We start from the raw sequence: 15,075 nt of genomic DNA, 5'->3' as shown, positions 1-15,075 counted from the left end.
ACGGTCGCTTCTCCACTCCAGGACACACCCGCCCTGCGTCCTGATTGGACAGACCATTTAAATTCGGTTGGAGCGGGTTCCCAGATGTATGTGAGTGGAGCTAGGCGGAGCGAGACATGCATCTGGCTGTTGTTAGGTTATAAAAGTTTAGCTATACCACGTAATACCACCAAGCCATCTGGCCTCTGCACAGGGAAGAAAAGAGAAAACTGATTGCCTAGATGGAGAGAGAAACATACGAGATAGAGGAAAGGATGGATACAGCAGATCGTGGAGACTGAGAAGGAGGGGAGGAACGGACACAAGTAGGAAAGGGAAAAATGGCGGAGTCGTTTCTGTTTATTTCTCCTATTGGCGGCGCAAAATCAGTATGTCTAGTTTGTTCAGAAACTGGCTGCCAAGACAAAACGTACAAATTTTGAACAAACATATCCACTCAAACCACAAATAAGGTTTAATTATTATTTTTTTCTTCAAAAGTCAGTCAATTGTGAGCGCGTATAATGTTTATGTTTCTTTTTTCTTTATATGAAATCTTATCTTTACTCCGGAAAGGACATCAGAAATGACATGACAATAAATATTGTCAAAAACTACTTGAATAAGACAGAAGTCATTTTCGTTTGAATCAAGGCAGACGTAGATAAAACTACCTGGACCTTGGCACCATGAAAATGTTGTTAGAGGTAAACTCTTTAAGTTTTAATTAAAATACCTCCGCAATAGAGAGACATCCAGATAATCTGTAATTAATTCAGCTGCTTATTGTTTTTCCAAAACAGTTTTCCAACTCATTATATTCAACAGTTTTCCTCTTTATATTTTTACTGAGCTCTCTGGATTCTCCCATCGCCTTGGGAACTGTTGGCGCAGATGGATGTCTTTCAATCAGTCAGGATTATGGGAGAGATGTACAAGTCTGGCAATTTCCAATCAGTCATTCACAGATAAGCAGAGAGAGGTGAATGTAGTATAATCTGTATATGTGACTTAGATATTTTTGTATCGGATAAAATCAACCCTGAATTCAAACTTGTCGGTGCTGTCAACATTTTTTGATATATTACCGATCTCGTATCAAATGACCTTCTTAAAAGAGTGGAAAACGACTCATTTATGTTTATTCCAGATGTCTTCCTGACAGTGTCTGGTTTGTCTCATGCTTCAGTGTGTTCATGCTGGTGGGCCTCTGTGTGACTCATTCATAGCTGGATGGCATTCCCGCCTCATCAGAGGGGCCCTTCGCCAACGCCCCGAGTGTTTCTGTTGTTTTTTTTCTTATTATTATCACATGCTCAACTAGCTCTCCGTTAACGCCTTTTCGGATTTGGGAGCACGTCTTTGCTAGGCAGCTGGGTGAGAAGAGCAGCACTGCAGGCGCAGGCGATGAATAATAATCTTCATTTGATTAGTCGCTCTTTGTTTGTGCACAATTTTCATCAGCTCAGACACCAGCCCAATCAGAGCAAACGAGCAGCGTCCTCGCCTGCCAGAAATAACCGTCATTGTTCGGTGACAGCTTTTGCTGTTACACGGCAGTGCTGGGTTTTTACGGTCGGAGGAGCTGGCATGACGGAGGATATTACAACAGATGCTGATGAGTTCACCGCCTCTGCTTCAGATCAGACAGCTGTCTTTGATTGAAACACGGACCAACGTCCCCCTGGCTCAACAAGGCTAAAGATGTCACATCTGATCAGTCATTTGAGGTCTCTTCTTGCCTCCTAATTCAACACGACTGGGGTTTTGACACTGCATGACACGAGTTTGACACAGTAGTCAATTAAATGGTTAAGGGTTGAAAATCTCTAAGAATTCTTGAGGCAACGTGGGAAATGATTAGTAGCTTTCAGAGGCTGACAGGATCTTCTGACCATGCTGCAGCTGTCTGGTTGAAAGTGTAGCTCAGATAGTTCAAAGTGTTCAATCATCTGATTAGGTCTGAGTTAGCTAGTTTCCACTGGAGGCATCTGTAAGGTGGCCAACAGGTGCAAACCACTGATCTCTATTTATTCACTGGATTGCTGATTGCCCGTTTGTTGAAGTGAAGCCATCGGGCGCAATATTTGTACTCCCTAGTTAGACCAGTCGCTATGTAAACAATATGTGCGCTACAGCATCACACAAAGATGATGTTCTCATTTTCAGTTAAGAATTTTAAAATAAAGATAAATTAATCACTTTAACAAACACTTGGTGTTTCATAGCATAAGTAGATTATTTTAACTTATAATAAAAAATAGGCACATCACATCGTATAGTAATTATGAAGTCAATGAAGACTAAATCATGTAATATGACATTTTATACAAATCCATCACAACCTAATGAATGTGTTAATGTAGCATAATAATACTTGAGCACCAAAAGTGCTAAATTGATGATGTACATGTAATATACATGTACTGATGGCATTATTGTTGTCATAACATATTCATATGATTTTAAAATCTTACTGGGTGGTGTCTAGTGGTTAGGGCATAGGACTTTGAATCCTGAGGTTGTGAGTTTGATCCCCCACTACCCCACACTGCCACTCGGGGTCCCTGAGCAAGACCCTTAACCCCACACTGCTCCCCAATGGGATGGGTTAAATGCAGAGAATTAATTTCTTTGCTCTGTACTCGTGACAATAAAGTTGAATTATTTATTTATTATTATAGTATTTTCCAAATCATGCATGAATGATGGCAAATACTTTTATGCTGTGTTTGTGTATTAGCCTTTAAAAATGTTTTAATTGTTTTTTTTTTCCGTCAATATAACATGCAATATATTTCAGCACATGACTTTGTCAAATGAGAAATACAACAAACACAAACTACAAAAACGACAGCGTCATCAAATTAATAAAGAATTACTACATTGACACGTTAATGTTAGACAAAACGTCAATGACGAACTCGGTCAATGTCTTCGAGTCGGTCTGAGATAGCCAGACTAATGTTACGCTACATACTATACTATAGGATACATCGGCGTTTATATGGATTTTCTTGCTTAGTTCATCCACTGACTGTGAAATTACCTGTGAAACGTCTTCTCATAGCTGGCAAACTGCTTGTTTTTGCAGTCAAATGCTACACAAGTACTGTAGGCATTTTACTGTGCATTTCTGTGGGATTAGGGAGTACCAACATGCCGGCCGGTGGCTTCATTTTTTTGGGGGGCAATCAGCATCCAGTGAATAAATAGAGATCAGTGGTGCAAACCCACAGCAAGCAATGAAACACTCCGCAAACAAGTGTGGTGCGAACTCCAAAACACAGAAACCAAGAAAATCGAGTGTAACAAAAGTAAAACGCTGGACTCATGGAAAATGTCCTTAAGCTGAAGGAAACCTGCAAAGCGCAAAAACGCCGCGTTACAACATAGCTCCGTCGGGGAATTGGACCATAAACATAGATGAAGTGCACTTTATTTACATTTCATCTATGATCTTATAAAAGATTTAGGCTGCGTTTTAAATAAAAGGCAAGGGCTCATTTCAAATGCACCAAATTGTAGCTCCTGTTTCTAGCTCCTATCCCTTCACCTTTCATGAGCTCAACAATAAGAGGACTATCTAGGGTAGGAGGTCGCTGTTTGTCTGCTGTTCTGAACCCAGCCAGCCTTTAGCCCTACAGACTCCATTATGCAACGGAAACGCCCATTTATGATCCTTGATCATTTGGAGTACAGGCTTCCAGAAAAGAACTACATTAGACAGAATCTGGTGTGTAAGGAACAACTGAAACTCTCCATTATAAAACCCAGGGTATATGAAGGTAAAAAATACATGTCTCAGAATAATGTATCTGCGATGCAAATGGGAAACCCTGTAGCTCCTATGTGGCAGATAGATCCCTATGCTGATTAGCAGATAGAAAACACCCTGCTTCCTCTTCTTAGCTCCTTCCTTACTGCTGACACTAGTCAGATAGCAGTTAGCATGGCAACAGCTGACATGCTTTTACTTTGGCTAAAGTTTCCTTACTGATTTGCAGTATTCAGAAGCTGCCATTAAAGAGAATATATTTTTATTTTTAGTTTACAGCTTTTTAAACTTGCTTTTGGTTGTGGTATTTAGTGCAATTTTTTTATGCATCTTTTCTCTTAGTCTTTTTTAATGTAACTGAGCTATCGTCTAGAATTTTTTGTTTCAAAATTATATAAATAAAACCTAAGGAACTGCTTTTCTTTATTTTTTTTCCCTGTAAGACTGATTCAATTAAATACACCTTCCTAAAACTCAGGGGCAGCATCTAGAGCAACAGAGCTGCTCTGAAAGTTTCAAACTGCCATGATGTTTTTCCTCTTTGCCCATAATTGACTGTCATTTAGCAGAGGATAATACACCGGTGTTCCCTGAGATCAAAGCAACAAAAAGGAGCTGGAAAAGGCAGCGACACTTTCCTCTCTGCAGGTGGTTCATACATATCATGTCTGTCATTTTCATCCCCGTCTCGCCCACACACACACAAACACACACAGCAGACGTTTGAGCAACTGAAACGTCTGTTTTGAGCTAATCTCCTGTCATAGTGTGAATTCATAAACAGCGAGGTGGCAAAACATGTCAGCTCTGAACGACAGGCTCATGTTGGAGTAAATCCCATGAGACGAGCAGCGATACCATCCCGGCTGTGGCTGTATTAAGTTTGAAAATGTTTGGGAGGAAGTCATTTTTGTTACATATTTTAAAGGCATTTCAGTATTTATTTATCTAAACTAACAAAGCGGAGGGTACCAACTTTTTACTACCAACAGAAATGAAACCAAATCTCCTTCTTTAGTTCACATAATGAAAGCATAGATGTTTGACATAATAATGTTGACTATAAATTGCTCTCTGTGATGCTAAATAGAGCAGTCTTCCTAGCAGTGACTCCCTGGTGGGTGCTTGATAGTCAAATGGGGACTGTAAAACGACTGTAGCGGTGGTAATGTGAGTCTGTGCAACTTTAAATTCTGTTCTGCTGGAGTTCAGCTGAGCTCCTGCTTCAATTTTTTATTCATGGCTGTAACTTACTAAAAATTCTGTCTGGGTTTCTGTGCAGAGTGATGGAGGAAGGAATAGCCGTTGTAGACGTGGAATTGGGTCCACTCTAGAAATGACTCTTTTGGGAGAGGGGGGGTGGCGTCCGCTGATGGAAACGTACATTCTGAGACATTCGTTATAGGATTAGGGTTAATCCGTGGCTGTGAAACCAGCCGGGACGTCTCCATTCCGGCTCTATTTTCCACGTTGAGAGACTGTTGGAGTAGTTGCTGTGTGTGTGTGTGTGCCAGTTTGTCCTGCTGCCCATTTAAGAGTTTCCATTAGAAATTAAATGGTGTTTTTTGGACGAACTTTAGACTTACTGCAGCAAATGTAGAGCTTGCTAATTGATAGTTTTTCATTTCTGTCCCACTCAAATGGAAGCTGGCTGTGTTTGAGGCTCCTTTTAATCTTTTCTTGGCAATTTGACCTAATTTATCAGAGTCTGATTAAACCAAATAAATCAGAGGAGGCTCCACTGCAGTATCGCTGTGGTTTAAACATTATCTGATGTCCGCTCTACCCCTCAGATCCTTCCTCAGACCTCTCCTCTCTCGGCTTTAATCTACCAATTTCCCTCCAACAGATTTCATGTGCTGAAAATCAATTTAAAAACCTGTCATTTAGGAGCTGAAAGGGAAACTTCACCTTATCTCTGGAATCAATACAAAAAAACATGAAATCAGCCCTCAGTTGCCATATTATCCCCTGTCAGGAAATCATTACAAATTATAGTTTTAAGGGGATTTTCAAAGCACTAATAAGAGGAGTTTAGAACACCATAAAATATATAAATATAAGAGTGATACCATTTGGTAGTTAGGGTGAAGTGTGAGAGAATATTTTTATTTTTGACTTTCCAGAGATGGTGTAATCTGCTTACAAGCTCCCCCAAAAGATGTACACACCTCCACACAGGATTTAATCCGAGCCTGGATTTGGAAAACCATGAACAAAGCTTACCATAACATTTTACGCACAGTGTAGGATGATATTTGCCTATGACACAATCTTATAGTTTCAATCTAAACCAAAGTCTTTTTAGGAGAAGAAGAGGTCAAAGGTTGGTTATTGTTGGCTGATTGTTTGCAGTGCAGCAGAGGAAGGGTAAAATTTTTCAATATCTATAGAGTTCTCGTATTTTTATTCATTTTCAATATTATATTAAAAACGGATTTTTGCATTTATGGATAAGTGTATTCCACATAAAGAAAAAGTTCATGTTTTTATTCCATTATGTAATGTAGGGTTTTATAAAGGCTTAGAAACAGCATATTTTAAAATCTGCTAGGCTTTATAGGTCCTCTGTGGCTTTTAGATCAGCTGCGTATTACACTCCAAAGGGACTTCATCGACATCAGGGAGCACACAGTTCAAGTTATAGAAGCTGTTTCTTTCCTCTAACACCTCTTGAACTCTACTGAAGCTTCTGAAGGAAGCCTACAGAAGCCCTCTGATTGTTCTTGCATTTATACAGAGAACAAGAAGACAAGCGCTTGCTCATTAATTCCTCATTTCTTTGGCTTAGTTGTTAAATTAAAGCTAGTGCTGCTCTTGCTGAGCACAACTTTCCACAAGGGTTTCATGTTTGCTATAGGAGCAACTATTAAAGTTGTTCTGGGAGAGTATTTGAAGGCAAAATAAAATCGAATAAAAGCGGCTGAGCTTCATTAGGAGTTCCTGTTTAACACAAATAATAATTCTAGAGGGAGAAAAAGGCAAACCTTTCTTAAAGGGCTCCAAATTGAGGAAATATGCACAGTTTTTCTCTTCTGTATTTTCGGTCTTTGGATGTTCCTACTCCCGTTTCTCACCTTTTTTCTAGTCTTACTATCTTACTACCAGTTTTTGGTTTAAACGTTACTTTATTGTTAGAATTTTTACTCTGCTTCTGTTCACACGCTTTATAAATTACAGTAAAATAGGATCTAATAACCTTACTTTTTCTCTGACTTTGACCCTGCTCACATGACTGTACACAAAGCCAGACCCTTGCTGAGGAAGCGAAGCCTTGTGTCCACGTAACAGGATGAGGGGATCATGTCAGCAGCTTTGCTCCCCCGGCCGTAGCCTGCTGGCTTGGTCTGGTGGCCACATTTGAGCTTTTGCGGAGCCCCTTAACTCCCCTCCGGCTGATAAACCCGAGCCTGCAGCTCGCACAATCTCTTCCCTGTGGAGTGTTTTCATATGCCCCAACCTAAAGTAGGAAGCAGTTCTTGTGTACCACTCCCCATCAGATCAAGCTTCTTCTCAGTTCCTCTTTTTAAATTGGCAGAACTTGCAGGCCTGCAGGTCCCACAGGCCCAGAGCCCGCTAAGTATACAACACAGCTAAGCAGTCATAACGGGATTTGAAGGCTGGAGTTTGTCTCATGTGAAAGTTTAGAGTGTAGAAAGGATTTTAGACACTCTGGGGACTTCTAGTACTGGCAAGCTCTAAAATATACACCAGGAAAATGACAGTCTGATTGCTCTGGTCTCTATCCTCATCCAGCTATTTGGGTTTTGTTTTTACAGATACTGGAGGTCCTGCTGTTTTTGCTGAAGTTTACTGGAACAAACTCCTATAGCAATATATAATTCATAACCTTGTTTTCTAAAAGACATGTTTGTTTTCATCACCTTGGAATAAACAATTGATATCACTCAGGGGATTACTTTCTGCCATAAAGCGTAGCTCTTTGCTACGGGGGCCCAGAGTGGACAAATGATGGTCGTGATTATGTTAGCCTGCATGGGTCCATCTATATATTCCTGGGAATGCCGCCTTCATCTACAAGTTGGGATATCAGGTTTAGTTTAACACTTTGCTGCTTTACTAGTGCTTTGAGAGCCTTGGTAAAATCTAAAGGATAATTTGCTCAGTCAGATTACATTGATTTTCCCTTTTTTTTTAAAATTAGGTTTAGTTGTTCTTTGTTTAAATTGGCTTCATCTTGCCTTTTAGAGGCTGGAGGTCAAGCATATTTTAGCAAAATTATTACATGGAAGTATTGAATAAGTCTAGTTAAATTTAGAATACTTTACTAAAGGTGGGATTTACTAGAGCTGACACCTTAGCTCTACTATAAAAGGCCCCTTTATGTATAAATATTCTTAATTTTGATGAAGTTAAAAAACTAGCCAAACTACTTCCATAGGCGTTAATGCTTATAGCTTTTCTCATCTGCTTCAGCAGGCAGGTTTGCAATGACAAACACTGCGTTTAACATGGTTTGAACCACAGGAATAACGCAGCCTGTTTTTACCAGCAAAAATCAGACGTAACATGGCATTAGCTGAAGACGGGTGTGTTTCACCTATCAGACCTGGAGGTTACAGAAAAAAGTGGCAGGCACATATACACACTGTTGTAATTCCTACACCGTTCATCTGATTTGGATGTAAATACCCTCAAATTAGAGCTGAAAGTCTGCAGATAAAAGCACATCTTGTTTGTTTCATTTCAAATCCATTGTGGTGGTGTATAGAGTCAAAAAGATTAGAATTGTGTTGATGTCCCAATATTTATGGACCTGACTGTATATCTCTGACATTCGATCTCCAACACAGTTCAATTGTATTCAGTCCAATTATATGTCCTCTGTCCGGTCCACTTAGATCCAGTCCATTTAATCATAAATAAGGTAGAGTACAGTCAGAATCATTTCTAATTTCTTTTGATTAAGTAGTTTCCTAAATAGTTTTGGTCATAGACTGTCCATCTTTATCCGTTGCTGAGAATGTATGTGATGACAGCCAAGTGGAACTTCTTTCTTTTACCTTGAAGGAACCTCCCAAAGAGCAATTAAGGTTGATGGTTTATGATAGGACAAAGTTAGTTGAATTGCAGTAATATTTCAAGTTACATTTCTCCATCATCTAAACAATTTAGATAAATGTTCTGATGTAAATAAAGAACCTTAATCCACTGATTGTTTTCTTATGTAACCCATCATATTCTAGGAGTGTATCCCAGAACCGTATGTGACCACAATGGTTATGAGTGTTAATCTCATTGTGGTAACTTTTCTGCAAAAGTTACAATTTTTCTGTTGCAATCTACAACTTTACCAGCAGGTGTCATTAAAGTCTAATAAAAACGTTAATTTTTAATTAGGCCTTAAATTGCGTAAAGCTAGTATGGAAAATGATGAGAAAGTTAACTAAGTGGCAAGAGAAAAGATGACTACTTGAGTATTAATTAAAGGAATTGAGGCTGGGGGTCAGCAGGGGTCTGTGTGACCTTTGACCTCTGCTCCTTACTTGTCTCTTCCTGATCTGATTATTAGCACCTCACGCTTTAAATTTCTGAAGCTCCCACACTTCTTCACATTGGTAGCTTTCCTACTAAAAAAAGGAAAAGAAAAAAAGAACCATGCAACTCTAAATTTGTTCTTTATTTTTTCCTCCCATCCTGCCAGGTTTAGTCCAGAAGGTCGACCAGCGCCTCCCGGTGGCAAACGAGTACCTCCTTTTATCAGGCGGGGCCCGAGAAGGCGTCCTGGACCTCAACCCGGAGGACCTGGGGGAGTACGCCAAAGGGGCCGACTTCGACTTGGATTTCACCCTCCTGGTTCCCGCGTTGAAGCTTCATGACCGCAACCAGCCGGTCACGCTTGATATGAGGCACTCGCCCCCATGCCACTCGTGGCTCAGCCTGCGCCTCTGCGACTCCAACGTCCTGTCACGCTGGAGCATCTGCTGCCAGGAGGAGAGTGGGCTCCCTGTTGAGGAGGACGAGGAGGAGGAGATGGGTGAGTTTGAGACATAAGGGTAAAAATAGAGGAATGAGGATATGAACTTAAAAGAAACAGGAAGTTGGTGAGGAATGCTAGAAAAATGAACGAGTCTGTGATGAAGGGCTGGAATAAACAAAGATGAAAGTGTTTGCGGCAGTGCCGGGTGAGAAAACTGGAAACAGATTGGATTCAGTCCATGTTTTCCTCTGATAATTTGATTCATGATGCTGTGATGCAATTTCGACTGACAGCCTGCAGCAGAAGGGCTGTTCTTCATAATAAAACTCCTCAAATAGGTTGAAACTGGGGGAAAAAAAAACTGCCCAAGAATTTAGTTCTGCAACATTCATGAGCATAACTAAGCAGACGAAAGTGCAAGATAACACAGCGGTTTGTAGATTGCTCCACAAAATCAATCTACCGCATGCTGGCGAGTGCGCCGCTTGGAGGGTGGGGGAAAGTAATGACATTTATTGATATGAATCTCTTTAATTTTCAGCACTTGGGGAAGAAGCATTGACGGGGTTTTCTGGATGTGTAATAACATTTCCCTCCAGATCTCGGGGTGCTCTAATTGTTGAGGCAGGAGGAGGTGATTCAATCAGGCCAGAACCGGATGTGTTGCACCAAATATGTCCCTGAAAGATGGAAAAATTCACTTTTTTAATATTCCAAGGTCTCGACAGCTCCTCCTAAAGAACATGTCCAACTCGAGGCCAAATCCGGCGCCCAGCACTGCCATTTATCCGACCATCAAGAGTCAAAAAAAGCACATTATGCCATTAAGCAGAGATGTTAGTTTTACTACAGTCGCTTCATTTGGATGGGATTAAACTGATTTCAGATAATAAAGTAAAAAATATTGCTGTGTTTTTGATCAGGACCTGTCATTTAAATTCCTTATCAAAGATGTTTCTAGAACTTCCTTCTTTCATAAATCTCTAATAGCAGAGCAGTGAGGTTTAGTAAATAAAATGATATGAAAAGTGTCTTTTAAGCAGTAGTCAACCCTTTTTAAGTCTTGATAAAGGCCAAGTAGCCTGTTATAAACATGAGTTTGAAACCTCTATCATGAAGTCTCACCTAGATGAAGACTGACTGATGGATCGCTGTGCAATATTTATATTTTAACCCCTTTATACAATTTTGACTTTTCAACCCACCTATTTATTAAATAAAATTCATCAGATGGAGCAACACAAAAAGCTGCACATCATCCTGTATACACCATCCTGGTGCAGCATGGTGGTGGCAGCATCATGCTGTTAAGATGCTTTCTTTTACGGCTGCAGGTCGTTGTCTGCGCTCTGGCTTCTTTTCATTTTTGTCAACTTTTAAAAAAGAGTGCTTCTGTCAACCAGCATGCTTCCAATATTTTTCCAAGACCCATGACCTTTAAACTTTTACTGTAGCTGGATAAAAGTAATGGAACAGTTGACGTATTTATATATGAACTGCTCAGAGCACAGATACATTTAAATCAACGCACATCGACATTTGATGAACTGATGCATAAACAGATCTGGCAGAGTTTATTATAAGAAATTCAAGGAGGACCATCCTAAAGAAAACATGTCAAAATGGCCTAGTCAAAGTCTAACCCTAAATCCAAATCCATATATGGATTTAAGCTGTTAAAATTGAAAATCACAGGTGCGATATTAATAGGTACCCAAATCCCCCCTTGTTAACAGGCTTAGATGTTACTGTTGGGCCTCAGCGCTGCACCTAAACACAGAATCTGAAAGAACGGAAATGGAAAAAAAAGGCCATAACATTCTGAGCCAAATCTAAATGCATCACATGAGCAGAAACTCTAAATACAAATAGTTCTAAAGCAGCAGGTATAGAAAGCCACAAGGGCCACAACTTTTTAGCCCAAAATAGATACATTATTAGATAATGGCTCCTTCTCAAATTCATTTGTAATTAAAGCCTTTTTGCTATCCTGGTGCCTGAAAACATCCAAGGTTCCATTAGTCTCTCTTCCTGATGAATCAACATCATTCTTGCTTGTAGAAAGCCAGCCCTAGTGATTATCTTGCACTGAGACCAGCTGTGGCTGTCAGTGGGCCTGCCCAGGAAATTGCATATGCAGTAAATGTAACTGAAATGTTTCTGCAAGATATGCTTCACTCACTTAAGCTTATTATTGTCTTGTAGGTTTTAATCAGTCATCCAGGACTTCCTTATGATCTGGGATTCAATGTCGGTTTGCACAGAAAGACCAAGACATGAATTATATTAGTAATGACCTTGTCTTCGATTTTACCCTAGAAAATAGAGTCTCTTTATGTTGACTTCAGTTGTCCTTCAAAAAAGTAAAATTTCTTGGTAAACGTATTGGACCTTTTATGAAATTGCTTTTTAGCAATAAACACACCGTGGAGGATGTGTGATGCTGTGGGCTGGTTTCTCCTTTTTTTGGCTCTGAGAACTTTCTTAGAGATTATTACATCATGAACCCTTTGAAACGCAGAGATAAAAACCAGGAAATGTTTCATATAATTTAGTTTATTTGATAATTGACAGAAGAACTGAATATGCTCCTAAACAATGGATGTTGTCGATCCATCTCTCACTCTGTCCCTTTCCAGGGAAAGGCTCAATCCCCTCCCTGGGCTCTCCTCAGTCCCTGGACGGGTGCTACTTCTCCCCCACCTTGGTAACAGACTGGTTCTGGGGGGTCGTGAGCGAGGCTGTGGAAGAGCTGAGACGCAGCCCCCAGAGAGGCATCCCAACCCCTGAACGGCTGGAGAGGAACGGACCCCTGACCACCATCATCCTTCAGGTACAGACCAGCTGCTTTCTGCTGCTGTAAACGCGCCGAGCGAGGCATGAAACGGTGTCCTTCTTGCAGGCGGGGTCCAGCCGGGTTCTGTATGACCTGCTGCCTGTGGTGTCGTTTCGGGGATGGCCCGCCGTGGCCCAGGGCTGGCTGACAGCCAACCACTTCTGGGACGGTAAAATCACAGAGGAGGAGGCCATATCTGGCTTCTATCTGCTGCCCTGCTGCTCCCCGCTGGGCGGTCGGCCTGACAGGGAGTGGAGGCTGGCCTTCTCTCGCAGTGAGGTGAGTTATTTATTCACTGCTCCCTCTTTTTGTCCCTCATTCTCGTATATTAACACTAATCCTGCATGATTCTTGCGGGCAGGTTCAGTTGAAGAAGTGCATCCCCTTCCCCATGGCCCAGGCTTTCCAAGCAGCCAAGGCGGTTCTGTCCCGCATTCTGGCCCGTCCCCGAACAGGCCTCAGCCTCTACCACCTGCGCACCCTTCTGTTTTGGGCTTGTGACAGACTCCCCGCCGCCTACCTGTCCTGTCCCGAAGCGGACACACCTGGTCGCCTCCTCTTGGGTCTCCTGGACGACCTGGCTCACTGTATCCTGGGGAAAAACTGCCCAAACTACTTCCTGCCTCAGTGCAACATGCTGGAGCACCTGAGTGACAGCCAGGCGCTGCTCGTTGCCAGGAAGCTGGCTCACGTGCGCTCAGATCCCAGCGAGCACCTACGGGCGGCTTTGGACCAGGCCCGGCAGGCGGGGCAGCTAAAGAAAGAGCTGACGGCCAGCACCAACGGCCACGGGTCACCCGGGCACCACCCTGCCAACGGCATCATCTCACCCTCTGAGGATAAGCTAGCTCAGCGGCTGCAGCAGCTGGTGACGGAGAACCCAGGGAAATCCATATCGGTCTTCCTGAACCCCGACGACGTGTCCAGGCCGCACTTCCGCATCGACGACAAGTTCTACTGAGTCGTCAAGGAAATGCCTGTGAGTTTATATCCAAGGGAGGGTGACCCCGCTGCTTGACTAAGTCTTAAAACCAAAATAAAATAGACAAACACACTTCCTTTGGGGAAAAACTGCCGTCCAGTTAGCTGGATGTCACAGAGTTGTCGCCACGGCGATAAGTGTCTCCTAACGAGCTGGCCTTAAGGAGACCAAACAGCTGTAGCTTGGACATGAAGCGCCTGCTTTAAAACAAGAACCAGAGACTGTGTGTACATGTTTGCCTTAGGGAGTCGGACTGTGACGTGCCCCTCTACAGAAATCATCCAATTCATCACAGCGAGCGATTGACGAGTCAGAAATGGAGGAAAACGAGCTGATGAAACTGATTGTAATGTTGTGAGGAGAGCTGTGAGAGTCTCTATGAAACTCCTTTTCATTTACACTCAGTTTGTGCGACTGTTTAACTTTTCTCAGGTATGCACAACATTTTAGAAGTAGTTTTTTTTTTCATTCTGTTCAAAACCCAAAATAACATGAAACTACTGAAATTACCCGGATCGTACCAAAGAACAGTGAATTGATTGTTTGACAAAAAATGTTCTCTGAAAATTTCTGTGACAAGGCTACGGTGCAGGAATCTAGCAGCAGAATCGATGACCCCCATAGGAATCGAGAAAGCAAATCAAATTGATAGAAACACATATTTTCTGAACTGGAGGAAGGTTTTAAGCTAGTTAGCTTTCCATCGTTTTTAGGGACCTTTCTCTGACGTAATGTAATCTTTTAAGTTCTGGTTTTCATGTCAACAAAAATCTAAATCCTTGCGTTTTTCTCTACCGTTTGAATGTGTTTGAAGGGTTATGGTTAAATTGAGGAGGAAAGAAGAAGTTGAACACATTTTAGATTTTTAAACCAAATTCTCTTATTAAAATCCTCAACATGGGGGGAAAAAAGCCATTTCCTCTAAAGGTATATTAGCCCATAGATGTAGGGCTGTGTTCTACATCTGTCCAGGCTTTTTACTAGAGATACACATCCAGGTTATATCCAAGAATGTAGCATCCAAACTGGTAAAATTCAAGATGAAGCCAATTCATTCAAGTAGAAACGATCATTTAATTACATTTTTATGCAGTCCTACGTGCCGTGAAACAGTCATATACAGTTTATCATGTAGTGCCAGTTGATAGTTGTTAATAGAGAGTAATTTACTAAAAGCGTATTAATCTTTTAATCAGATCCACTCAGAAAGAGCCTCATGATGAAGGCCTTTAATGTCCATGTTTTACTACCGTTGCCCTTTGTTCACCAAATGATAAAAGCGTAGAATATTTTTTGCACCAAATGTATTAGAAAAATGAACCATCATTAACCGAATGAATCAGGACAAAAAATAAATCACAGTAGTGATGTGAACATTAATTAACCTCCTTCAGTCTGATCTAGGCTACTTTCAGCACTGGGTTCTACACCCTTTTTTTTAGTCTTAACCGTTTGATTAACATAGAAGTATATTAAATAATACTGGAATGTTCTACCTTTTTAATAACGGTCTGCACTAATATTCCTGAACACATGTTTTAGAAAATTGAAAGCAAGCA

The 15,075-nt window shown here is 41.2% G+C and overlaps 1 protein-coding gene across 2 annotated transcripts in view; it reads left to right on the top strand.

The window, feature by feature from the left end:
- LOC107084115 (protein MB21D2-like) overlaps positions 1 to 15,075 on the top strand; it is a 31,152-nt gene that overhangs the window by 8,966 nt on the left and 7,111 nt on the right. The window contains exons 3-6 of one of the 2 annotated variants that reach the window (XM_015373796.1): positions 9,423 to 9,755; positions 12,338 to 12,531; positions 12,601 to 12,813; positions 12,896 to 14,420. In XM_015373796.1, the coding sequence (XP_015229282.1) occupies positions 9,423 to 9,755; positions 12,338 to 12,531; positions 12,601 to 12,813; positions 12,896 to 13,495 (1,340 nt within the window). In that variant the 3' untranslated portion in view covers positions 13,496 to 14,420. Of the gene's footprint in view, positions 1 to 9,422; positions 9,756 to 12,337; positions 12,532 to 12,600; positions 12,814 to 12,895; positions 14,421 to 15,075 lie in introns of those variants that run through there. The other variant, XM_015373797.1, reaches the window with a different exon arrangement.

This window comes from Cyprinodon variegatus, unplaced genomic scaffold (assembly GCF_000732505.1).
Source record: "Cyprinodon variegatus isolate N-32 unplaced genomic scaffold, C_variegatus-1.0 Scaffold92, whole genome shotgun sequence".
In the NCBI taxonomy this organism is placed as follows: Eukaryota; Metazoa; Chordata; class Actinopteri; order Cyprinodontiformes; family Cyprinodontidae; genus Cyprinodon; species Cyprinodon variegatus.
Note: the sequence above shows the minus strand (reverse complement) of the source record. Positions and strands in the feature narration are given on the sequence as shown.